We start from the raw sequence: 27600 nt of genomic DNA, 5'->3' as shown, positions 1-27600 counted from the left end.
AAATTGCTGCTGGTTCAGCTACGGTTATGCTTTGTATACGCGATAGCATCATTCGCTTCTCTCTCCTCTGTTCCATGATGCAGCATCTCTTTATATACTCATTCACAACGTGACACAGAACATTAGATCGTCATATTTCAACGCTTTGACCTCTGACCTTTATTACCACGGGGTGCGACACAATAGCGACGCCACAAGTGTTTCGTGGTTTCACCTTTGGCTCACTTGAAGGTCATATTCCTGCGTACGGAGACCTAGGCTTTACATTGCGTAGTGAAGCTTTCGCTTCAAAAGCAAATATTCCCTTAGCAGCTGTCGCTCCCCGATAAATACCTGGCGAGCAGATCCATGAGGTACCCCCTGGTGGTTGGGTCCGGCCTCAGCGGTGGGGATAGCACGTGTCCAGCAGCGTGCCTCCAGCAGCGATTGAAGTAGTGGGTGCCGTCGGTGGCCAGCCCTGCTGTAATGGGCTCGCCGAACACTACGCAGCCCTGGGCGCGCTTCCGCAGGATCATCTCGGCTGCGCTGCGGCTCATGACGTGCACCACGTACAGCGGGCAGTTCACCTGGTTGGCCAACACGATGGCACGGTGCGTCGCCTCAGCCTCGACCTCCTCCTCGCGACTGTAGAGGTGACCTTCCGGGCCAGTCACTTCCATGCAGAGCAACTTGCCCTGATTCTGGAAAGAGCAGGTCCCGGTGGCTAAGTGATTATAATACTAATAATTCGTTCACAAGAAATGAAAGGCACGGTATCTGTCACAAGTGCTCATCGAAGAACCCCAGGTGGTCGAAATTTTCGGAGTCCTCCACTACGGCTTCTCTCATAGCCGGAGTCGCTTTGGGACGTTAAAGCTCACAAATCAACCAACTTTTTTGTGAACACTTGAACATCGGCGTAAGGGAAGGGAGGAAGGTGGGATTGAAAGTGGAAAGAAAGAGAAGCTGCAGTGGAGAGCTACGGAGTAATTTCGACCACCTGGGCATCTTCGACCTGCACTGACATTGCTATTGCTGCAGCACAGCTTTCTCTCTGTCACTAGGTGGAAGTCATGCTTACCCCCCCCCCCCCCCCCCCCCATTTTTGTCTGAGGGCCTCCAACTTCTTGTTAAAAAAAAAAAGCTCGACTTCAAGGTTTACTGACCAGACTGGGTCAAAGTCTCCCAGAGCTACAATCCAGGTGGTGGTGGTAGTGGTTATTTATTGTACATACAAAAGGAAAGAAAAGATGTTTGCCAGCCCCGGTATCTGCTATTTGATATCTGAAGCACCTGAACTGGGGCGGCGGAAATAAAGGGATAGCGAGGAAAAGGTAGAGGAAATCAAAGAGGTGAGCGATAGGGAGAAAGAACAGAGTAGGTAAAAATAAAAGAAATATATACACTATGGTACAGTATACAGTAATTTGCTTGAAGCCCACCTGCAAATGTCTTAGGTCACTAGCACTCGGCACATCGGGCGGGCCTCCGCAATAGCTCTGCGTCCAGGCAAACTGTTCACAACGCACGCGCTGGCGCACTGTACAAAATACTGGCGGCTGTCGTGGGCGATCGGCCGTTATTGTGCGAACTCCAGCTAACTGCGCTGTTGCCAAAAACAGTTCAGTCGTCTATACGAACGGGAACTCGATCACCATGCGTATGAACAGCGTAGTCGGTTTGGGTTATGTGATACGTTCAAAAGCTACTCAGGTTATGAGAGACGCCGTAGTGGAGGGCTCCGGAAATTTTGACCACCTGGGGTTCTTTAACGTGCACTGACATCGCACAGCACACGGGCGCCTTGCTTTTCGCCTCCAACGAAGAGCGGCTGCCGCGGCCGGGATTCGATCCTGCGTCCTGGGGTTCAGCAGCCGAGCGCGCTCTGACCCCTGAGCCCCTGCGGCGGGGCTGAACAGCGTAGGCGGATGCATCTCAAGAAGGCAGCTACTAATTCCCCTTAAAGGAGGCATACCAGCCGATCACGTTAGCCGAGAATCGTGATGTCGAGGGTAATGCCCTTCCAACTTATTGCCGTTCGTTCCAAGCCTCAGTTCTAAAGGGAGATGGATTTTCCTGTCCGTGAAGATCATATGTGTCTAATCGCTTCTGCATGGTTCTTTCCCAGAACACGCCTCGTCCTGCCAATGACTCTCCAGATATTGAAGCAGCATGGGAGGCCTTCTGGAGGGACTCCGAGGAAAATCTTGTTGCTGTATTCCTGAGTTGTCTCCGACTGCATATAGGACTGGCTGAACGCAACGTGAAGCGTCAAGCAGTGCACTTACCTCGCAGATGATGTCCCCGTTCTCGGCATGCACTCGAGCCAACGCTCCCAGCTTGCTGCATGCCTTGAATGCCTGGATGAGCTTGTGGTCATCCATCATCAACATGCCCTTGTAGGCCATGAACATCTTGAAGGCGTTCACGCCTGCGCGAAAAGGTACAATAGTTGTAAACAAGATGAGGGAAATCCGCTCGACCACTGTTCCCAAGGACGCGGGATCGAATCCCAGCCTCGGCGGCCGCTTTTCGATGGAGACGAAAAGCAAGGCGCCCGTGTGCTGTGCGATGTCAATGCACGTTAAAGATCCCCAGGTGGTCGAAAATTCCGGAGCCCTCCACTACGGCGTCTCTCATAGCCTGAGTCACTTTGGGACGTTAAACCCCACAACCCAACCCAATCCATCCCTTTTAGAATCGATACCCAAAAGGGAACTCTCCATCGGCGCAATCTTCGCTTCATCTCGAAACGAAGCTCGCCAACATATTTTGCAGGTGGATTCGGAAAATATGTCTTAATTCTCAAGATGGTTTATGGAATGGTGTGGTAGAAAATATTCTCTTGTTGTGCCTTCTCGTGCGCTACTATCATGTAGTGGTGTCGTGCGCTGACATTGCACCCAACACAGGGTTGTCTCTCCGTTAATAATAATAATTGGTTCAATGAGAGGAAACGCGCAGTATCTGTCACACTTGTTCTGTGGACACTTGAACCACGCCTTAAGGGAAGGGAGGAAGGTGGGACTGAAATTGAAAAGGGAGAGAGAAAGAGGAACCGTAGTGGAGGGCTACGGAGTAGTTTCGACCACCTGGGAATCTTTAACGATCGAACCTGCAAATATGGTGGTGGCATTTTTTCATTTTATCTCGCAATGTGTAGGATGCCGAAGTTAGCCTAAAATCCCTGTGCCTCTTTTAGAAATTGCTGCGCTCACAAAATGTAATTTGTCCAAGCTTGAATGCACAAATGCTGCAATAAAGGCCATTCAAATTTTCTAAGTATAGCAAACTGTGTTCTGTGCGATCACGTCTTAAGCACTACTACTGAGTAGGCAGCTTCTTAAGCACTCTTCTTCTTCACAAATTACCTTCCAGGTCCTCATACTCTGCGATGATATAGTGGAACATTGCAAATATTATCGAAAGCCTTGGCGATTGTGGCGCGTACCGTCATGTAATGCGAGTTTTGCCAGAAAACTGAAGTTGATGTGAGTTGATGTCACCTTCGTGAGGGACCGCATAATTACGGCTTTGTAGGCAGGGACAAGCAGCCTTTTGCCGTGGCGTATAATAAACGTACGTTTCTCTCTGGCATAACTCTCAAAGCGATCGCTTTCCGTAAGACGCTTTCTACATTTTCTTCCATTGGCTCCATTGCTCTGCTTATGGTGAATTCCAATCGCAGGGCTGGAGCACATGCAGAGCAACGTTTTCTGCTCTTTTCGGAGCAATTCCAGATGCAGATCTTTGTTGTGGCTGTAGGAAGAAAGAAAAGAAAATGCACGGGCCTACTGGCTCTGTAGCTGAGCTCTTCACAACCACTGCCCCAAAAATTGGCATGATTATAAATTTTTTGCAGCTACATTTAAACGCACAGTCGCACAAGCAAAATATAATTATGATACTGAGCATTTCAATTACCTTTCAGTATCTAATAACCAACGTGCACTTTTCGGGTTTTTAAAAGCACGGAAAAAGATTCCTGTCTCAGAAAATTTACTCTCATGTGTTTTGACTCCTAAAGAAGCTCTCAAAACAGTAGAAAACATCGCTAACGGTTTAGAAAAGCGTTTTTTGTCAACACTTCCCAAATCCCCTATGTTTGTAGGCCCAGTAGATACGGTTAAGGATGTCCCTAAAATTACATTTTCTGAGCTTTCTTCGATTGTAATGACATTACCAGCTGCTGCTCCTGGCCCTGATGGAGTAACGTCAAAAATGTTAAAGATCCTCTTTGAGGTGTCTCCAAATTCCTTATTAGAGTTGGTAAATTACTCAAATATTCATTCTTGGATACCTGGTGACTGGACACTAGCCAAAGTGATTCCTTTACTGAAACATAATGGTGGTGGCTATACTTTCGACGATATCAGACCAATATCATTAACATCAAATTTGGTAAAAATAATTGAAAGGGTCGTACTCCAACGGGTTACCGAGTTTGTACAACAAGAAAACATCCTTAGTCCCTGTCAGATCGGATTCCGCGCAAAATGTTCAATATAGAATGCACATACCGACCTTGAGAGTCGAATTCTTCTTGCTCAGCGCAAGAAAATGCTTGCTGCATTGGTGACTCTCGATATAGAGAAGGCTGATGATAGTGTAGAGTTCCGAATTTTATTGCAAAGATTAGAAACTCTACGTTTTCCACAATATTTAAGTGAGTGGATATCTACATTCCTACAAAACAAATAATTTTACTGTTCATTGAATGGTGTGCATTCTGGCAGATATCAAAAAACCAGTTCTCTCGCCCGTGTTCTTTAACATTCTAATGAGTTCTATTCCCACTAATCAAGACGTTCGCACGTATGTCTGTGCGGATGACATCGCGTTCTTTACGGCTGCACCTGACATTCAATCCCTTAATAGGCGCCTGCAATCGTACCTAAGCTTCCTTCAGAATTGGTTATGTGACTTAAGATTTACATTAAGCGTAAAAAAGTGCGCTTTCCTTGTTTTCCAAATTAAGGATCGGTAAATCTTTCTCTAACATTTAGGCGGGAAGTGATTCTTCAAGTTAAGTCTTTGAAAGTATCTAGGGGTGATTTACGATGACCATCTGGCATGGAGGGATCACACTGAACATGTTGCAGCGAAAGGGGCTCGTGCTGTGGGTATATTGCTTAGGTTAAGCAATCCAAGGTCTGGGATGCGGCGAGACGCTCCTTTAATGATTTATGTTATGTATGTCCGACCAATTATAGAATTTGGCTCTGTGTTGTTTTCTGGTCCACCTGCTTACAAAATTCGTCCGCTTGTTCTTTTAGAGCGGGAAGCGCTTAGATTATGCCTTGGGCTCCTCAACTTTGTGGCTAGCAATGTATTATATCGTGAAGCCAGAATACCACCATTGTTAGCTAGATTACAATTCTTGACTGTCCAGACGTATCTAAAAATATATGAATCACAATTCCATCGCTCTCTATCAATTTATTGTTGCAAGCCAGCCTCCTTTCTTGGAGTCAGATGGCCTCGGTTTCATACCCCGCAGGTAGCACCAGTGCAAAATCTGTTACCACGTTTGCACGTAGTCCTTTCTAACATCCTTCCAACAAAAGTAAGTGGATATTCGGTTCAAATTGTCTATGATGACATTTTCCCAAATAATGCAAAACACTTATCACCTCGAATTTTAAATGGATTATTAAAAGATAATTTACAAAGTCTTCCCGTTTGCATAATGATAGCAACTGTTGCTTCACAATTTGATGAAAAGGCCGGCGTTGGAGTATACTGTCCGTTTTTAGACTGGGCTTTTTCAGACCGTCTTACGGATTTTACCCGAATTTTCCAGGCGGAATTGCTGGCGGTGGTGCTTGCTCTGCGCAAACCAGACCCACCAACAGTGGCTGTAATTACAGACTCTTATTCATTGTGCTCGTCGCTTTCTTCGAATATGGATTCGCCAATATTAAACACCTTTCTTTCATTGCTTCCCTCACATTTGAGCCTCATACATATAGTGTGGGTACCAGATCACAGTAATGTGACATCCAATGACATCCAAGGAGAGGCAACGCGTTCTAGTGCTCCCCGAGCGTGCATACATCCGCCATGCCAAATGGAGAAACGCCTTGCGCTGACGCCGCAGCACAATGACAGACTTGATTCCAAATGCTCAAACGCGCTTCAAAATTTTGCCGCCTCGACCACCTGCGCCGGGACGTCTTTTACGTGCGTGATGGGGCTGGGACAGGTAGGTCACTGCCGCTTACGGCGGGGGCTAGCCAGCCACCGAATTTTATCTGTTGTAGGCCGTGATTGCACACGCAACCGGTTCGGTGGTGGACGACGGTTGTTGTAGCGGCGCGCGTCTTTCTCTCCCTCTTCCTTTTCTTCCTTCTCTATTTTCTCTTCTGTCTACACGAGGCAGCGGAGGTGGCTCAGCTACAGAGCCAGTAGCAGGCCCGTGCATTTTCTTTTCCTTCTTCCTACAGCCACAACAACAAAAGTGTGTGGAACCGTGGGACGGCGTGGAAGCCTTGTCCCACGCAGCGCTCCCTTCTCTCTGGAGCGGCCCTCCCTCAAAAGCATACGTCCAACGGATGATAGTGAAGTGTATGGTGCTATGTATCTGCATTTCGCACGGCATCATTATAATTGACAAATTAAAATTCAGCGTAATTTAGATGCACACCTTGATTGATATCACAACAAACATTGCGAAGAAATTTCTTTTGATTGGTTTTACCGGAAAGGAAAATTGGAAAATAACGATATTTATAACTTGTTTGGACATCACCTATCGTTTGTATGCAGGTACTGTACGAGGGCTTTTAATGTATGTTAGTTCATAGTAAAGGATAGGCGAACATCTGTCACACTCTCGCACAGTAGAACATATGTAGAGGACTCAAAGTAGGGGAAGTGGGGGACTGAAATCGTCGTGCCTGTCATAACACGGACGAGTGCGTGTTATGTCTGCGCCGGTCGTACATCGACCCGACCTTAGCCCAAATTAACCAGTACGAGCCTGCCCGTGTCCGGAATAACGAGCGTCCGACGTCAGTCTTACGTGAGGCTGGACCACGCACCCGAATTGAGACAAGATTTTATAAAACTGGTGTAGGGTTAAAGCAGCCTGAGAAACGACCGCAAAACGCATGCGTACGTGCGATGTTCGCAGGTGCCGCGTCTCTCATGGCATATATAGCGATCGAAAACGATCGCAGCCCTGGCACATGTTCCCCGGCGTTCGCTGTTCATCGCCGCTCGTTGATTGCCCCGTGGCCCGACGCTATAACGTGCCACTTTGCACAAAATCTCATCCGACAATGCCGCAACACTGGTTTTCGGTGCCAACGAAGTTCCGCTTTCTTGAATTGCATCACACGTCGATTACACGACAGATCAGCCACTTAACTGATGTGACATTTGTGAAACGCTGCAGTGAGTGAGCGTAGTAAGGAATCTGCGGTAACCGGCCGCCAGTTAAGACGCACAGAAATTCTGTAGTTTCGGGACATTCACACCAGTTGAACGTACGCAATGAGTGCTGTGCTAATGGAATAGCAGTCGCAAACCATTTAGAATGTCCTGACACCCCTGGAAGCCGCAGCGGGGAAAAAAATATTGCCAACGGTTACGTTACTTCCTAATGTGAAATACGTTACTTCCTAATGTGAAATTTGAGCGCAGCTCATCAGCTGTACCAGCTTTTCGAAAGATTGAGGCAAAAAATTCGAGCAAGATATGTATGTACAATTACAGACAACTGGTTACGAGGGACAACGGCGACGGCGCCACGAAACGCAGGAAAGGGCGCCAGAGCTACGGCGCAGATAACAGTATTTGTCTCAAAAGGCCGCAACTGGCGCAGCTTTCCCACCCCTGTAACATGCGCAGAGCGCCAGAAGATCTATATAGGAGATTCAGCACAATACAAATATGAATAATTAGTGCGTAAAAGGTATTTTACTTAATTAGATGATAGTAAATTAGTTTATAGTAAATTTCTTTATACTTAATTAGGTAACACTTAATTAGTGTTGTTCACCCTTTACGGGCTAATAGTTCATTACTGCTCATCCACACCCCGTTACTACCAGAGACCTATCGCGTGAATAATAAAACAGTAATGAACTAAGAACTAATGAATACTTCGTTAGAAAGTAAATAAGCAGATAATGACCTACAGCCCAAATGATTACGCGTACGCAGATCATTACCTTCGAATTCCTGCGCAGCTTTTATTTTGCTTTTTGACCTTTGGTAGTATTACTTTTTTCTGTTTTTGGCCCGAACTTGCTATCAGAACACACACGAGGCCCTCAAACATGACATTTCATTTCATCGCCTTTTTGGTCAGTCTTTACCTATTTTTTGTCTCAGCGTTTTGATGACACAATCGTAGAATACGACAGAGACACACACGTAAAAAACAACGGCGCGATAGACTACAGGTGATGTGGCGATTTACAAAATAGTCACATGATTCCACAGTGGCATTCCCGTTACGACACCCTCCCAAAACAGCGACGTCATAGACTTTGCCAAAAGAAGCAAGCAAGCATACCTTTCTCCTTCGTGAGCGTTTCCATCTCCTTGAAGACGTTCTCGTTATAGTCATCGAGAATAACCGAAAGACCGTAGTCGCAGCAGATGCGCTCATCGGCCCTGCTTCGGTAATCCTCGTAGGCTTCAAGCAGCGTCATGTGGGAAGATTTCTTGGTCACGAAGTCAACTGCGAACGAGCAAGAAAAGTCGGTGTCTGGCGAATCGCAATACAACGACAACGCACACTCAAAACATGGGACGAGTTTCACCGCCAGCTGATCTAGCGTATGGTTAGCGTGCGGTACGAGGTATTAGAGAGATTTAGCATACCGTGATCCGCGATCTGCTACCGTGACCCTCTACCGCTCGTGGGCGGGGCACACAAGCTGATTGGTTGCAATGCGGCAGGTCTATGTGCTGACATCCAGTATGTGGCGCCATCTATCGGCATCAAAGTGATCTGGGCATGCGCAGTGAAACGTGCGGTGACGGATAACGGTAGCGGATCGCGGATAGTGTGAGCGCAACAATCGTACCTTTGCTTGAGCTCGCTAGTGTTTACTTTGCCTAATTTGGATGCAAACATATGGGGCACTGCGTCAAAGTTTTTGCGTAGCAGAAACACGTGACCCCTTAGGCATTATTCCACACCTTGATGACGAGTGTATCGTCCAATTGCAGTCAACTAACTAGCGTAAGAAATCGAGATAATAAATGGCTTCAAGGTACACGGGTTCCATGAACATCTCCATCGAAACGCGGCCGCCGGGGCAGGGATTGAGCTCTTACTACTAAGCCGCCGCGGCATGGTGCACCTAATCTGAAACAATTATCTTATCTGAAAAGTTAGTCAAGATTGAGGGATATTCAGAGAGCGACTGCCGCGGAGTTGTTTTCTGTTTGGGGACAGAAGTTCAGCCAATAAGGAGTTTGCCCGAGTTCTTAGTCGGTCATTTTGTAATTAACTATCGCGTACCAGCATGCAGTCTCTGCCATGGGACCAAAAAGTGGCCAAACTGCTTGAATCGCCTCCCCAACTGAACAACGCGAGGCAGCTTCAGGCAAACGAAGTTTCATTGGAAGGACGCCAAACGACATCGCCACTCGCACTAACAGCCAAAGAAAGATGGCATTTGGCTTAGCCGGCAAGAGCTTCACCAGACTGGTAAACTCGAAGTGGACTTTGATTTCGAGAAGGTGATGTACGCTTGTGCTTTGCGTATGAATGCTTGCGTTTTCCTTCTTTGATGAGTTTTCGGCTTTATAGGTTTATTATTGAGCACCTGATCCTTGGACTTATCGCCTTATCCGGCACTCCTGTGACGACTCACTCAGGTTTGCAGGTGGGGTTTACTTACTGTTTACCGGGCGACACTTCATTCGCTCACGTGATCGCCTCGCTTGAACAACTAGTTTTAATATTTGGCAAGCAAGTGTCACCACATACAAGTTTCCGCGTTTTTCTTTTATCCCTGAATGCTGCCTGGCTCCTTCATAGCCTCGTCTTTCACATTCTGCAGAGACGCCTGGTTACCGAGCCCGATCTTAACAACACGCAAGTACCTCCTGGAATTTTTAATCTGGGCACGACTCACTTTGGAAAGCACTGCACGTTCATTTGTTTTAACCTGTCTTCTCTTTCGGTTTGCGGCATTACAAAAAAAAAAAAAAAAAACACTAACTCCGACGAACCACATGCGTGGAAAACAGAGCTGTTCTGTCGCTTCGGCAGCCTACAAACTAATTCCCAGCAAGTATAGCGCAATAGAAATGACTGCTTGTTTGAGATGAAAGCAAAACAGCTCAGCCTAGAACGAGGGATGTTAACATAATTCAAACAAAAATTCATTATTCCGTCTTCACTCTATTCCTGCCTTTTATGTGGTAGTTTCATAAAACAGCTTGATTCACAAAAAAAATTCACGATTTTGACGTGATAGCGTGGAAGGAAGGAGCAAGCAAGATGTTATTTCAGCGTATTTAGGGTATATTCACAATAATCGTGTAATATCTGGAATAAGAGAATATTTACTCATTATCAAACCTCACCTTACACGGATGCTAATGAGCAGTTACCCCTTTATTTTAGCAAGGTGATATGCTGCGGCTGGCTTAGCGGAGGTCACAATGATGTCGTGTCTACTCATCGCGAAAGACGCGTCAAAACCACCTTCAATTCATATCTTGAGGTGCACTAACGGCAGGAAAGCTCAGGAAAGACAGCTAGCAAAGCAAAGGAATCTAATGAATACGAAGAGCGCTAAGAGCATTGAAGGTGGCAACGCGAGAGCTGATTAATAACTGCTTTTAAGGCGAAAGCCTTTAAAGGCTCGTGCTGTCGTGGACAAAACGTGTCCCGCATTTGAGGGGCGGCTCTGATTGGCTGAGGCGGGATGACGTCATAGAGGTCTCGACCAATCACGGAGCACCCCCACTGTATGCGCAAATGCGTGCCTTATATGGCCATATGTAAAACATGATCAATTACAAATTAATTACTAATTAATTATGACTAATTAAGCAATTCATTCATTAATTATTTAATTAATAACTGATAGATTAAATAGTAATTATCAACTCACTGACCAATTAATATTTATTAATTAATCACTAATTAGTACCAGTTGCGCAGTAGAATGCGGCATTCAGCCTTTCGCCTTTCACTACCTTAGTCGCTAAAGTCCCGCGTATTTCTTTTTATTCGAAAGACACGCAATACATAAATATACAGCAGTTGCCAGCGCTCGCGTTGTTCTCCCTTTTGTCCGTAGCTTATTCGTGCAGTTCGTTCCCACTATTTCGAATAAACGAGCCTTTACCAGTACCTTGGTGTAACGTAAGAAAACGAAACTTACGTTTTCATGTTAATCCGTAACATTCAATCACTGCTAAGCGAATTAATGTCGCTACGCCGGAAGAATGAGGTACATGCAGTCTGCGATTGAATAACAAGCTGGAAATAAATAAAAAGAAGGATGCACTCACTGATCATGGTGGTTCCGCCAGCCAGCGCCGCCTTGCTGCCGGTGTAGAAGTCGTCGGCAGTGCGCGTACCCATGAAGTAGAACTCGAAGTGGACGTGGCAATCGATGCCGCCTGGCAAAGAAGGCAACCAGTTTGCCCTGGCTTATCATCATCATCAAACCTGCCTACGACTACGACACAGCAGGAGAAAGATCTCTCTCGTAAGCCCGGTAGCGGTGGACGTTAGAGCCGTGCCTGGAAGCTTTTATTCACTCTGTTTCTCGTCGCAGTTCGCGAATGGTGTACACATGAGGACATTTGCCCTGGAGTTTATTAAAAATGTGCGACCGCTGAGCGGGTCTGAACAAACACACATGCTAGGCGCGGATTCACACCTTATCCTCACCAACGCTCAGCTTACTTCAGCGAGGCACTGTCTATGGACCCACTCTGGATGAGGTCTAAAGGGACAGATAGAGCTTTTTAATGAAAAGCAGATAGCTTAGCCGGCGTTTGGGATTCGCTGACATGCTACTCTGCATGGGAAAAGCAATTGTGGAGAGAAAGGCGGAATGAGAGAGGTGTTGAAAATAAAAGAAATAAAAGTGGGGGAAATAGAATGCGACCGTTAGATATCGTCGGGAAATAAACAACAAAGCGATGAGATGCATAGTCCTACAAACGGGCTGCCCGATCAGACATCGTTGTTCACCTTAAATTCAGCCGTTTAGGTAGGTCATGACCTTGCTGTCATTCACTAAACACACAGATATTGCATTGCCCTCTGAAGGCGCTTTAGGTGGTCCCACAACTTTATAGTGCACTACCAATAAGGTACACAGCCCGCACCTAACTCTGCCCTAAGCCTAACCTTGCCTGTCACCGAAAGCGAAATGAAACGCGACATCCTTCGCACATAGTTCGAATTCGGCCAACTTACGTGACTAGGCTGCTGCTTTTTATATTTTTTTTATCTGTCTGAATTGCCTGGAGCTGTTTGTTGAAGATATAATAGAAAAGTCTGTAAATGCTTGCGGACGAAGATAAACTTAAATTGCAAGGTCACAAACCTGTTGGTTGTCTACTTTAAGGCTAACAGACACAGGTCTACAAAATGTGGGACAAGACTGTTAAAGTCAAACCTAGGTCTTCTGCACAGAGCCTGGAGACGGTTGTAATCTGAAGGCCTGATAGAAGTCTACGGGCTGCCTATAAACATTACGACATGCCTACAAATGAACAGTTTAAAGTTCGATTCCGCAGATATGTCTGCTCCTGCAGATAGCGCAGGCATATTTTATAAGGGGTACAACAAGGCCCAAGATGTGACGGAGTGAGCACTTATTGACATCTGTCGTTGAGCTGTTCTCTTATCCTTTTTTTAATCATGGAGAAATGTGCCAAGTTCTGGCAAATTCTCCTCTCCCTATCGCCCAACTCCTGACGCTGTTTTAATTTCAAGAGCGTCAGTGCTTGGTTAGAACAAACTTAGAGCTGTAATAGTACACCACTGTATACCAAATAACTTTAGGCACCTGCTAATGACAGCACTATTGAATGTGTACTGTATGCGCATCCTTGACCGCCCCGAAGAGTTACGAGGAGCTGCACAGAGCTGGAAAGCTTTTAGTATATACAGCAAACATCAAATTGAGGACCATTCTCACCTGGCATGACGTACATTCCAGTTGCGTCGATGGTTCGAGTGCCACCAGGGACGGAAAGGTCCTTTCCCACCTGCCTGCAAGTTTGAAAACAGAGTTTTCGTGTTGTTCGAAATGGGTCTTCCAGGGGTTCAAAAAGAATTTTTGTATTAATCGAAATTTGTCCTCAAGGGGTTCAAAATGAGTTTGCATGTTACTCAAAGTGTGTCCTCTAGGGGGTTCACAAAGTTTTCATGTTACTCGAAGTGCGTCCTCCAGAGGTTCAAAAATAGTTTTCGTGTTACTCGAAGTGTGTCCTCATGAAACACGCACTGGAATTGCGATGCGTTCTCATATTTGTCTCTATCTTAACGCGATAGCGTTAAAGGCCAAATTCGCCGGAAAATCCGGCGTCGGTGTTGTGAGCGGAAAATCACGAGCGTGGCGCTGGCATCGGGTAGGTAATCGACCAAAAATGGGAATCATATCGACAAAAGAAACTTCAAGTGCAGGCCCTCGTCCAAAGTAAAATAAGACAGTCCACCGATCGCTGGATGGCTGATATACACGATGCCTCTAGAGGCGGAGCAAGAAAATTCTGGAACCATATAAGCTGGATAGGGAAGAAGAATCAAAGAAAGCAGGATCGGATTCAAGATAACGCGGGAAATTGTTTAAAGGGAGATAACGCAGTGAACTACATTACATCAGTTATAGCCGAGTCATTTAAGAGTGACGATAGGGTAATCTCCGCAAATCAGGAAGCAACACAAGGTAGCAGAATACAAAGCAGCTTAGAACTGACCAATCTAAACTGGAAAAAGGCAGAAAAAAATATTCCTAAAAACACATCTACAGGAATAGATGGAATTCCGATCAAGCTGATTAATGAACTCGGTCCAAAAAGTAAGGAAACGTTGTTAAAAGGTCTGGAAACAGTCATAACGAATAAACAAATTCCGGACAGCTGGCGGCAGAGTAAAATGAATTTGATTTATAAAGGGAAAGGAGACAGGAAGCACATAAAATCCTACAGGCCGATTACCATAACATCTGTTATGTACAGGTTAGACATGCAGGCGGTGAAATTAAAGATGCAAGCATGGGTAGAAAGTAACAACATACTCGGAGAACTTCAGAACGGCTTTAGAAATGGTAGGCGCTTAGATGATAGCCTGTTCGTGCTTACCCAATGCATCGAAATATCTAGAGTGGAAAATAGACCTTTGTATTTGGCCTTCCTGGACATAAACGGGGCGTACGACAACGTAAGCAGGGAACTCCTGTGGAACATATTAAAAGAAGAAGGTATCGGTTATGAGATAATAGAGTTCCTACAGGAAATATACCGGGATAACAAAGTAGAAATTACGTGGGAAGGGATAAGAAGTACGGAGGATGTCAAAGTATGCAAAGGATTAAGACAAGGCTGTCCTCTATCACCGGTGCTGTTCATGATTTATATGATAAACCTGGAACGGAGGATACAAGACAGTAACCTAGGTTTTAACCTGTCATATAGATTTGGTGGAAAGGCGGTAGAGCAGCGCCTCCCCGGTTTGATGTATGCAGACGATATTGTGCTGCTAGCTGAGAGTCTGGAAGAATTGCAAACTCTAGTTAAGTATTGCGGAGACGAAGGGGTCGCTCTAGGCTTCAGTTTCAGCGCCGTTAAGTCGGGTCTGATGATTTTCAACGGCTCAACTGATCAGGGTCTTAAAATACAAGGCATTGAAATACCTAGAGTAGCAGAATATAAATATCTGGGGGTATGGGTAAACGAAGGATTGGCATACATTGGAAAGCATGAGCAATCACTTAAGGCCAAAGGGCGAAGGAATGCCGGGATAATGAAGCATATGGCATTGTGGGAATACAACAGGTATGAGGTTTTGAGGAGTATTTGGAAAGGAATTATGGTGCCCGGACTTACTTTCGGAAATGCGGTTTTGTGCCTAAAATCAGAGGTACAGTCGACATTAGAAACAAATCAGAGATCCGTTGGACGATTAGCACTAGGTGCCCACGGCAAAACTACAAATGAGGCGGTACAGGGAGATATGGGCTGGGCATCTTTCGAAGTACGGGAAGCTCAGAGTAAAATATTATATGAGGAACGCCTGAGGAAATTGGCCAGTAACAGATGGGCAGCTAAAGTATTTAAATACCTGTACCTAAAAAGCGTTGACTCACAATGGAGGAAAAGAACTGGGAAACTAACTAGTAAGTATGCTAGTAACAAGGACGGAGAAATAAAGAGCATTAAGCAACAGGTGAAAAACACAGAAGGTAAAAATTGGATAAATTCGATGGAAAAGAAACAGAGTGTGGAATTATACCGAAAGTGGAAAATGCAGATCAGGAAGGAAGATTTCTTTGATAACTCAAAAGGCAGTGCCCTACTTTTTGAAGCTAGATCAGGGCGCCTTAGAACACGCAGCTAGAAAAAGAAATTTAACAATGGAGATGACGCATGTGCTGTATGTAGAAACTCCAGTGAAACAATTGACCATATTATACTCGAATGTAATGGTATCTATCCGGAAGTTGGTGCAGGCGCAATCACTGTTCCTGAAGCTCTGGGCTTTAGAGATAACAGTGGCCGGGTGAATAAACCGGCGGTGGAAACTAGCAAAAAACGACTGGAAGATTGGTGGCTTAAAAGCAGAGAAGTGACATAATGTTAGTAATGTAGAAACAAAATTTAATAAATAGAATGGTGGTTTAGTTAACCATTCTAAATCAATAATTAAGATATAGGGAGAAAAATGAGCATGATAGCGACTGCTACCACCCCGTTTCAAAGGGTACGCTCCTATATTCCATCCATCCATTCCATCCATCCATCCATTGTAGCTAGGTGGCACGACCACGGATTGACTGGACATAGGTTTGCCAAGGGCTGCCAACTCGGGCCTCTCCTTTTACATGGGAGGGTGACATCAGCGTCAGCCTGCCAAGACCCTTGCATTCACATAACCCTAGGCCACGCAGGCACGTTCGTACGGGTTTGGTGCAGCGCGCGCGGCCGCGAACTATCGATTCCGCTGTAGTATACGCTCGCGAAATTCCCCTCTCTGCAGTGGTGACGTGGATAGCATTTTCAGAAAACTAAGAACGGACATGAGTATCACTTACGAAGGCCTTCAAGCCTCTAAATAAATGCCTAACCGTAATGATTAGAAAGTTCCCTGTTTAATAAGTTAACCAGCATGCAAGTTAACACGTATTGGCTGTGCTCAGGTGCACATGATCGCTGGCAGTGTTGTGCCGTGACAATCTATCGGCTAACTCAAAAATTCCATTTTAAAACAATGCTGACAGTCTTAGATAAAACACCCTGTGTAAGTACTCTGTACAACGTGTCACCCTTTTTTGTCGTTTTTATCATGTTTGTGTTTAAAGCTCTTAATTCGTTTTGAAGGTACTAAAATTTATCTAAAACTCCCGACAGATGCTTTTAGATTAACTCTAGGCTGACGTCGTAATTTTTCAATTTCGAATTTTCGGGCTGTTATGTATTTCATCCTTCAGAACTTTCGCCCTCGCATCTTATCTGCCTTTTCTCTTATATTTTTCATCTGCTGACACCAAAACTTGTTCTTGCTCCTTTTGTTAGTTCCATTACTTTATATTGTTTTGTGCCTTGCTGTTGCATCTAATTTCTAATTATGAAATAACTTATAGTAACCTTATTTGAGCAAGGAAGCTCTCAAAGGGTCTGGTGACACAATCAAAAAGGCATGCTGACTACTTAGTGCTCGCTATCTAAACCATGTAGATGTTAATTGTTGGCACCCTAATGGCTCGTTCACACTTCACCATTCGGCGAAAAAAGCGAGCGAAATCCGCTGCCGCGGCAGGGAATCCGCCGGAAATCTCGGCGGAAAGTCAATTCGGTCCGGGACCGATCTTGCCGCCGGAATTTTTCCGTGGAATTCCACCAGCCAATAGGAAAGCGAGGAAGTTGAGTCGTCGACCGGTGGTATCCCTCGAGGGCTAACGTGGCAACAGCGTACACTCGCATTCGACCATCGGCTCACACAGCCGAAATGCTTTCGACGCCGTGTCGCCGTAAAGCTATATCGTGAGTGGTAGGACAAGCATTTCATCGAACGCAAAAGCAATGCATTGAAGGATTACATTTGGAATATGATCGACGCTGTCCTTGGTATGAGCGACAAGTATGCCCCTTTTGTTTACAATGCCTGCAAATAGCATGTTGAAGCTCTTGTTGCCACAGTGCGTGGCTCAGATGAGCCATGATTTAGTGCAGAATTGAATGATAATGCATTTTCTTTTCGGCACTTGGCATAGCTGTATGATTTTGGTGGCGTACGTAGCTGAAGTCTAGCGGTCAGTTTGGGGTTAACGAAAGCTCGCAGTCAAACTGGCGACGGCGGCGATGTGCTGACTCGGAAGTGTGAACGAATGAGCATGTTGGCGGCAACGGATTTCGCTCGCTCGCGCCCTCGAATGCTCAAGTGTGAACGAGCCATAACTGAATGGCAAGACCGGGGAGGGCACTAATGGAATGTGGTTCGCTGATCAGAGCAAATGATTGATGGGATATATCTATCAGTCCCCGAGTTGCGCCTCTAACTAAAGAAGGCACGGGCAAAGTGGTGCCACTCACTTGATGATGCCATCCTCGATGAAAACATCAGCATCGGTCATGATGTCATCGTTGACAACCTTGCCACCCTTGATCAGCAACCTTGTCTGTGCACTCTGCAAGTAGAATAATATACGTGGTTTCGTTATTTATATCTTGTTGCACCGCAAGGTCTTGAGATCGAATTCCAGGTGTGGCCGCTGGGCACCGATGGAGGAGAAATACAAAACACGTTATGTGCTACGCAGCGGCATGTCAGCGCCCGTTTAATAACCCCAGGTTGTATAAATAAATCAGCTGCAGCCCTTCCTTATAGCGTTCCTCAAAGCCTACGTGCCATTAGACTTGTTATCTGAAGTCTATCATAACAATGAGTCAGGAGGAACAGTTACAGTACAATTTTGTAACTATCGTAGGATAAACAAAGATAACACCAGTCGCTCCCTAAACAGATGATGGAGTCATCAGTGGCAATAAACCAAGTCGAGAGCAAGCAGCGGCGTGAAAAGAATTGTCCAAGGGCGAAGACCGAGTTTCACAGGTTGTTTATTTGATAAGCAAACAAAAATCCCTCTACCTAGTGCACTGACAAAGAAGAGAAATATTCTGTTGCTGCTTCCTAAAGCATCCAACACTGATGGAAGAGGTCAGCTGATGCGGTGCATAGAAAGCCATTGTGCAGAAATATGTCATGCGTTCAGTGTATCACCATTTAAAAAAAAAAGGTGAGGCTAACGCAGCTAGTTTAAAAGCTGAAAAGTCAGAGTCATACCCTTCTACAAAATAGACATACAAAACAAAGCATATTTCCCTTGAATTGATTTAGTGATTTTAATAGCATAGTTAGGTTGTTGTAAAGGCTTCGTACAGTGAGCATGTGCTAAGGGATCGATAAAATTGGCGCTTTATTAGCAGCTTAAGCGCACTAAAACGTACTAAACGTACGGTTAAGACAAAGCTCAAAACAAGATACGTTCGATGCAAAAACAAGCGCAAAATGATTACATTCAGTTGCACACCTCGGCAAGGCGGTTTGAAACGTCCCATTTGTGGGCCTCATGAAAAAGCCGCGAATTCGCAGGCACGTGGACATCATTTATACCACCATTTTCTATTGTACCATAGCAGAGAGCTTTGCCCCACAGAGTACATCGGCGGTGAAGCCACTCGCACCCGCTACAGAAAGCTGGCTTCAGTCCACGCAGGGCTGCGTTGGACGAAGCCGACTTGCAGAAAAAAAAAAAATGTCGTTTCTCTATCTACCACAACTAGAGCGACGAACGTTTTCTTGTTGTTGTTTTTTTTACTCCAGAAAGATAAACAGGCCCGGCTTATCGCGATGGACATCAGCTTAGTGTGAAATAACCGGTAGTCACGAACGCCGAAGGTGTGGTTAAGTGACGGCCTATTCGTCTTGTGATCGCCTCCCGCACTGCTTTCCGTGGTTTCCTTCGCCGCCTGTTTTACACCATGATAAAATGGCAGCATGAGACGTTGTGCTCTTGTTCTTTCGACATAACGCGCCCCAAGATTCCACGAGACGTGTCCGACGATAGGACAGCGACAGGGCAGACCGCTTGACCCAGACGTCAAGCTTTAATCCGCTCCTCCTATCTTCGCCGGCGTGCAGTGCATACGGCGGTAATCTCGCCAAACAACAGAGGAACGTTCTTTATCTCGGCATTCCTTCACAGCTTTCTATTTTATCTCGGGAGGAGAGAGGTGGCTACTACAGAGCAGGCCGGCCAAGGCACTTAGGTTTCGCTGATGTCATCGTGAAAGGTAGAAAAGAGAAATTAATACCGCCGAAAAGCATTTCTCGAAAAATAAAAACACAAACACGACCAGCTGATAAGAGAACTGCCTCCACCGGGTTGTTGATGGCGGAAACTAGAAACGGGAACACACATCTGCTCACGACGCGTGTGCGCAAAGGAGAAGGAGCGTTCAACTCTGTCGCGTCAAACCATTAAAGGCGGATTTTAACTGCCTCCCAGAATATTGATCTGTCTGGTCTCGCATCCGTTCTCCTTCAGAGCAAAGAATTTGCTAGCGCAACTGTCCACCCCTCGTATTATGGTAACTCCATAGAAGAACACCCGACTCCCCTATAGCATAATACTGTGAACGATTTCATTTTCGTGAGCGCATAATTTCGCTCACTGAGCTGTAGGGAATATTTGGCGAAGCAGGAGGGACACTTTGTTGTTGATGCCGAGCTGATCACGCTTACAGACGTTGCGAACGTAGGGACAAAGCTCACAGCTACGACTCAGAGCGTTGGATGTGGGAGCGATCAGTCGACGAAGTCAAGAGAACAGCGACCTTTCACGAAGAGGATATTTTTGGAAGTAAAATACACACAGTCAATTCTATCGGAGACATTTTCTTCGCAAAGATACCAACGCCCGATACAGATTCTAATTCGCGAACGGTGTAAGGAAGCCCAGAGATTTTTCCGCTTGTCGCTGCGTTCCAGACTATCTATACGAATGGGACAACAGCTAAAGATAGGCGCTTTTTTTTTTTTCCGCGGAGTTATCGATCCACACTTTGTCGAAGCAATTGGAGGTACCGATGTTTCACCCTAGTTGAGCGCGATTCGCGAGAAACTGGAATATATTCCATCTTCGTGAAAGTTAATTGGTTTAGAGCATATTCGCAAGCGCCTTCCGCAACCAAGCGTCTCAAATGAAGCCGACCGTCGAGCACTCGGTGGGAAGGTGCCCAGAAAGGTATCGACAAAGTGGTTATGCTTAATCCAGGTAGAAAACTACCAAAACGCATTCTGCTAGCTCTTCATACGGGGCACGCCATCGTTCATGAGTATGCTGCCTTGGGGAAAGTGTGTCCTTTTGTTGTCCATGTTTCCTTCACGTGGTAGATATAAAACTAAAATTACGAGGGACTTCAGCGGCTAAAGTAGTGAAAGGCGAAAGCCTGGGTGCTGCAATCTGCTACGCAGCTGGAACTAATTAGTAAATAATTAATTATTCAGTCTTTTAATTAATCGATTAGTTGATCAGCGAGTAGGTAATTGATTAATTATTGAATTATTCGGTTATTATTGAGCTAATTAACGAATTACCTAACTTGTCACGAATGAGTGTAATAATTTTTAATTAGTTATTATTTCGTAACTGATCGTTGATTGGCATATGGCCAATAAGGCACGCATTCGCGCATACTGTGGTGGTGCTCTGTGATTGGTCGAGACCTCTATGTCGTCATCCTGCCTCGGCCAATCAGAGCCGCCGCAAAAGCGGTACACATTTTGTTTACGACAGCATGAGCCATTAAAGGCTTTCGCCTTAATAAAACTAAATGGTGGCGACAGGGAGCCCTATACTACTAAAATGGCGAACAACCAAATGGCGAATGCAAATGGCGAATACTACGAAATGGCGGTGAAACCAATATACTACTAGTTGGCCGAGTTGGGACTGTGTGTACGCAGGCTATGCTGCTCTCAGCGCTGCGAGAACGCGTCTTGTATATAGGCACGGTATGTACGTGCATCATGTATGTATATCTGTCCTTATTTGGGGGGGGGGGGAGGGGGAGGGACCGAATCATATGCCATATGCAGGCTAGAACACTGTACTTATTTTGCTATGACAGCACTTCCTACCCATACGAGCTTTCACAAATTTCGACAGACATCTGATATATTTTCCTCTAAGGCATATGCGCTCAAAGTAACCGTGCTGCATGCACTCGTCAGTGCTTGCTCACAGATCGACAGAACGACCGCGAGGGAAGCTGCGCTCTCACAAACGTCTTCCCAAGAAGCCTCACTGTTGTCAAAACTCGTCAACCGAGAGTTTCCACGGCGGTGATGATTGGATTAATCCTCAGAGCGCACGGGAAGGCGTCGCTCCCACGACCCGCGTCGTGAAAGGGGGCGACTGCGAGAGGCGACCTTCGAGGGGAGCCCAGACGCGGAAGAGGATGTGAACCAAGAAACGGTCGGCTACGCCAGGCCGCGCGCGAAGATCGCAAAGGGCGTGGCCTCGGCAGAACGGCGCTTCCGGTTTCTGGGCCGAGTTCGCCGCCCGTCGACAGCCGTTTGCGTGGAGGCAGGAAGAAATAAGGATGCGTTTCATGGGCTCCGTAGTAGGGTTCCCCGCCTCTGGCATGATATGAGCCCCGCAATGCGCGAATACCGTGGCATGGAGCAGAGCGCGTTCCCATGGCAACGCGGCTATCCACGCCGCTATCATACCTTCCACCGTAGTCGGGAATGAATATCCGAACGCGCCCGACACGCAATGCCGATAACGTCCTATCTCCACCCTGATTAGCCATGTCACTCACTTACATGTCACGTGACTGCATCCACCAGCACACATTTATTTCAAGCGTTTCAACCCATTTCCTTTTCCAAGCCTGAGTACTTTGCACAAGTCGAGTTTCGTCAGTCCGACGGTAGTTTGTAATCGAACAAACTAAACGAATTACGTTGAAAATTTTCTGCACAGTGTGTGATCCAATTGTTCGTAAGCGAGGCTTTCGGCCACTGATTCCGAGTTTTTCTTCTGGGATTTTTTTTTTTTTTTTTTTTTTTAAGCACGAACGCAACTCTTCGATCCCGGTTCCGAAAATCTTGAGCGGCACGATTCAAGGTGCGCAATGTGAGAGATAGTCGTCGTCATGGTGGCAAGCAGATGTCAAAATACGCTTTGCGATCTTGCTCGCCGAGAAAGCGAAAACAAAAACAGGGAAAAGAAAAGAACGGAGGTAAAAGCGACCAAAGAGGCAACAGCACTGTCCAGTGTAGCCTTTATGTATATGTTGTATATACCTTCTCAAAAGCGCGCAACATGCGGCCTGCAACACTCCATTCACGAAGGAGGCCACAACTTTGCTGCGAACCGAAGGCAGGTTCGGGAAGCACTGTTAGCAAGAATGAAACTGGCCTGTATATCGGTACATTGCGTCGTTCTAACCCCAGATAAGGTGATACTTTCAGTGTGAATATGTAGATTATATAATCTCTATAACATCGCAAACCGAAAAACAGGGGTCGGCTCCATCCAACAATCCTTCAAGTACACCGCAGTGCTTCGACTAAATAAAACATGAATGAATGAATGAATGAACACAGTTATCTGACACACGGATCACTGAGGCCAGGCCGCACCTCCAATCATTTCGTTACGTTGATCACGGGGGACACCTCGATTTTGAACTAGTTAAGTAGCGGGAATTCTTTTTTTTTTTTTTTTCATCGCATATTTCCTCCGCAATGAATGCGTGCTCCAACATAACCTATAAGAGAAGAGCAGAACTCATTTTTACAGCACGCGAGAAGTGGACGGGCGGTCCCTGCGGCGTTTTGAAAATCGCACTCAGTGCAATCATGCGTACGCAACATGTTCCCGCGCATTGGTCGGGGCCTTGAATCACTTGTCGAGGGCGTATGCCTTCTCCTGCTTGCTGAAAGCACTTCCTCGTTGCCCCTCGATATTAAGGGAGGGGCTGCATCCTGCGCGTCGAGTTTCTCTTCCACGGGTGAACAACGCGAACGAACAGTTTGCAGGTGCATTAATTTCTTCAGTGAAATTTAAAGGAATCGACTAAGCAATCTAGAGGACGGCGCACACTGCAGAAACGCGAGATTAAAAGCGTGTTGCGTTTATCTGTTTCAGTTGTTCTGATCTGCAGTTTGTTTAAGATGTTTGCTTCTCTTAACAAGATATTTGCTTCTTTTAACTTAGCAAGACAGGTCAGCAAGAGCATTTTCGCCTAACACCAATGCCGAATGAAAAGGGATGTGCTCTTTATAGAATTGTGACAAACGCGAGATTAAAAGCCTGTTTGTTGCGTTTACGTGTTTCAATTGTTCTCATCTGTAGTTTGTTTAAGATATTTGCTTCTCTTAACAAAACATTATATGTGCAAGACAAGTCTGCAAGAGCATTGTCGCCTAATACCAATGTCGGATGAAAAGGGATGTGTTCTTATAAAACTGTGAAAAATGTTTTTTCCTTAGTTTTTCGAGTTTTCTACACGAGTATAAGAGATGGTTTAAAGTGAGGTCATCTCCATATGTATTACGTAGAGGTTTCTCTTGTTTTGTTAATATAAAGTTACGTGTAAGGTGTGTCCTATGCGAAGACGGCATAAAACCACTTCATTAAAGCGCTCCCGGTGAGCGCATGACTTCTATCCTCCAAATACAAGTTTTACTACATCAAGTTTATTATTTACTTCACGATTACAAGTGCACTTCCATTGGTCTCTCAGTTCACAATGCACTAACTTCATGCAATCTTTAAAGGGCATACTTACCACTTGAGCTGCTCTCTCATTGCCTTTCATTCCGACGTGGATAGGGGCTCAGCAGAATATGATGCTTATTCTCTGTGCAGTGGCTAACTTTATGTTGTGTATGATGTCTCCAATTAGTGACGTGACTGCATTTCTGGGGTTAAGAGCTCCGAGTACACTGAGAGAGTGTGTAAATAATACTGGCTGTAATGATCTCGCTTACTATATTCCCCACAGCGACCAAGATGGCATAGCATTCCGCAGAGAAGATGGATGCACACTGTGGAAGGGCCAATCAGGATAATACGAAATGCCGAATAGGCTACGAAGGAGGCAGAAAACGAGCAAAATGATGTGGAGGCAAAAAACGGTCAAAAAGTGCGAAGAATGTTGCTGAAGCGTTCTCAAGCAAGCACAGATTCAGCGAATAGCGCACAGGGGATAATCTCGCACTAAGAAATAAGCACAGAATAAAGAATAGCGGTAAGCCCAAGGTAACACGCAGCGCAGGTAACCGACAAAAAAAAAATGTAATGAGAGTAGTGCATGGTACGTATAGAAGAAATTCTCAGAAACCTAATCTAGAAGTTAAAAAAAAAATAAAAACTTCGCGGTCACGTTCACAAAATCGAGCAAGTTCAAGCAAGAAGAATGCGAGTATTCACATTGTTTCTACAGAAAAAGTTGATGGAAGACATAGTTGAACCCAGGCGCAAAGGTCAGAAATCTTGATAGCAGCTGAGGATGAGCATTTTATTATGTGCCGCAGCGCCAAAAATTTATTCAAGTTATGTTGGGTTTGGTTTATAAAAATAAACCATAAAAATAAAAATAAAGCGACTCAGGCTATGAGAGGTATGTGATGCCTCACGAAGGTAACGGACCGTTTTTGTCTGGTTTAGTTCGATCCAAGTTTTTTTTTTATTTTTTAATCTTTCTTTTTCGCGTCATGGACTCGACAACTGCATTGAACAAGAATACGAGAAAACCTGCGTCTTTCTTGTGACTGACCTGCATCTCCAATGCTTTCTCAAAGCAGAAAATAACTATGCCTCTCTAAAGTAGTTTGAAATGTGGGGAGACGTACGGAGAAAGCGCTTAGCTCTGGCGGCGTTTTAAAAAATACTTTCTGCAAAAGGTTCGAATCATAAAACCGAATCGCATTGTCACAAAGCGTTTCACGCGCAAAATTCAAGACACGAGGGTTCACGTTCCGGGTTTGTGTCGTTATCGAAAGTTTCGCTATCTCCACGACCTCGCGTGATTTGATTGGTGGGAACGCCGGAACAGGATGTCACTACTACTTCCTGGTCCGGCGTTTCCACCAATCGGATGACTCGATGTCGGGGAGATAGCGACACTTTTGATAACGACACAAATTCAAAATACGGACCCATTATACGCACGCACACACACACACACTCACACGCGCGCATGCGCACACGCACATACACACAAATTAAACAGTGATCACAATGGCTGAAAACGAGTCAACACAAGTAAAATCGTCAAAATATCTCAGCACTACACGGAACGCTCTGCACGTATGCAGTCTGTGCGCATTTTCGTGGCCACCGCCCTCATCCCCACCCCCCCCTTCCCCCTTCACTCGCGGCGTTGGAAGTGTAATGCTCACTGAAGAAATTACGGTCGATACAGCTGTCTTGCAGGGAAAAGCACTATAAAGAAAGAATTCCAACTTTCAGGAACATTACTCGAATCGCGGCGTTTACAAAGGCTGAGAAAGCGACTTCGCTCATGACCGCTGCCACATCGTGACGTCACGCGCGCGAGTCCATAATGGCAGCCCGACACGCGTTCGCTCGCCGGCGCGCTCAATGTCGAGGCATCACGGGCACGCTGAGGCCATCCCGAGCTAACGGCGATGTCACGTTCCCCGCTCCGGACAGGCACAGAAGCCCCACCGGCTCCGCACGGTGGCGCCACCACGCAGCGCCCGCCAATAGGGGGCAGCAGAGTGGGAACGGAGGTAGCCAGCGCTATTCTCCCGTATAGCTTCAGGATGTCGACCCTTCAAAGACTCGCCCTCCTGGCGACGTCCGGAAGGTCTCGTTACTGCCACAGTCTTCTCTGAAACAGATGTCCGACTTAATACGATGCAGTATTCGGATATGCAATCTCGTAGGAAGCCCACGTCTATGGAAGGTATCATCCGCTTCGTGCCTTCCCAAACTAACCTGGGCAAACAATAGCCTCCTACGTACGGGATCCGGTAAAAACTTCCCCGGAAACCCGGAGCAATTAAATGTCCCCGGAAAAAATGTTCCCGAACGGGGCTGAAGTCTTGAGCTATAGGACGTAGACTATGTTTCCCCGTGGCGAGCTGCAATGATGAATGATGCATGTTAACTTTATTACAGCGGTTTCGCCCGTCGGCTAGGAATTGACCGAAAACATCGAACTGATGCGGGCATTCATGACATAAAAAAAATTATGGCAGCGGTAATGCAGTGACAGCGCCTCGTCTTCACTTTGTTTGCGGGGAAAAGAGAAGCTGACCGCCGGCTTTACCGGAGAAGCTTGGAGCGATGCTTTAATATGTCCATGATGCACGACCGCGGTTAAGCCTCGTTCTGTTTATACCATCATCACCCTTATCACAATTCTACACCAACATCAGAGGAACGATTGAACCTCGTCGCCAGATTGAACCTCGTCGGAAAGTAATTCTAGTGACGTCTTCTGCTTTGGGCGGTTCCCCGAGACTACCATACGCCGATCCGCTTGTACCTTTCTAAGTGGACAGTGTTACCAAACTTATTAGACCTGCCATATATGATTGCTTAACGAGCTGCGGAGCTCGGAACCTCGCAACGCCATGCTTTTACGCAGTTCTTGTAAACATGTCTGATCCCAGGAGGACGCAGGTTCCAAATGATGATTATATTTAACTCAAAGCCAAGAAAGAATGGCATAAAATGTGTTTTATTTTTTCATGTGAGTTCCGGAAGAAATCTTTTTCAGGGCCGGCTTTGGCCTTTGGGACGTTTTTTCCTAGTTGCCGCTTCTTCAGGGGACGTTTCTTCCGGGGACGTTTTTTTCCGGGGACCTTTTTACCTCCACCCCCTACGTGCACAGTCATGCATGCAATGTAGCATATTTAGAAAAGCTGGGTACAGAGCTGGCACTTTTACTCATTGATGCGCTGAATTGTAGGCCGATCAGCCTGGTCTGCAGTGGCCGGTGTTAAAGGAGCGCCGAGGAGGAATAAAAGTCGGCCTCTATTTATATTCACTTATATCAGCATTGCATAAACATGCAGACAAAGGAGCTGCAGAAAAAAAAGTTGTGAGACAGTTCGACGAAGCGGCAGCCCCCTTTCACTTGGTGGCGGTTAAGAAGCCCAACTGTAAGCGCAGACATTTACACAGTCCAGTTTGAAATATAACGATGAACAAAAGAAAACAGTCAAAAATAAAGGATGTCCACTTCAGTACTATTAGAAAAATTACGCACCAATAAGACACTATACACTTTCAGTATATAGAGGTACATTATAACGGTATTTGCTGTTAGTAGCATACAAAGCACGCAAATCCCTGTTAGATGAGCTGAACAGATGAAAGTTTTACATTGGTATGAGTTTAACAGTGAATTGAG

General features: G+C 45.8%; 1 protein-coding gene across 2 annotated transcripts in view; it reads right to left on the bottom strand.

Moving 5' to 3' along the window:
- The window catches only part of LOC146182466 (dihydropyrimidinase-like), a 202459-nt gene that overhangs the window by 9875 nt on the left and 164984 nt on the right, over positions 1-27600 (bottom strand). For both annotated transcript variants that reach the window (XM_084577592.1, XM_084577593.1), the window contains 6 exons: positions 17728-17822; positions 13116-13189; positions 11470-11580; positions 8504-8671; positions 2268-2410; positions 334-680 (listed from right to left, as the gene is read on the bottom strand). In XM_084577592.1, the coding sequence (XP_084433718.1) occupies positions 334-680; positions 2268-2410; positions 8504-8671; positions 11470-11580; positions 13116-13189; positions 17728-17822 (938 nt within the window). The remainder of the gene's footprint in view (positions 1-333; positions 681-2267; positions 2411-8503; positions 8672-11469; positions 11581-13115; positions 13190-17727; positions 17823-27600) is intronic.

The sequence above is a fragment of the Amblyomma maculatum genome, chromosome 8 (genome assembly GCF_055883805.1).
Source record: "Amblyomma maculatum isolate TAMU_Amacu chromosome 8, ASM5588380v1, whole genome shotgun sequence".
NCBI classification, from domain to species: Eukaryota; Metazoa; Arthropoda; class Arachnida; order Ixodida; family Ixodidae; genus Amblyomma; species Amblyomma maculatum.
Note: the sequence above shows the minus strand (reverse complement) of the source record. Positions and strands in the feature narration are given on the sequence as shown.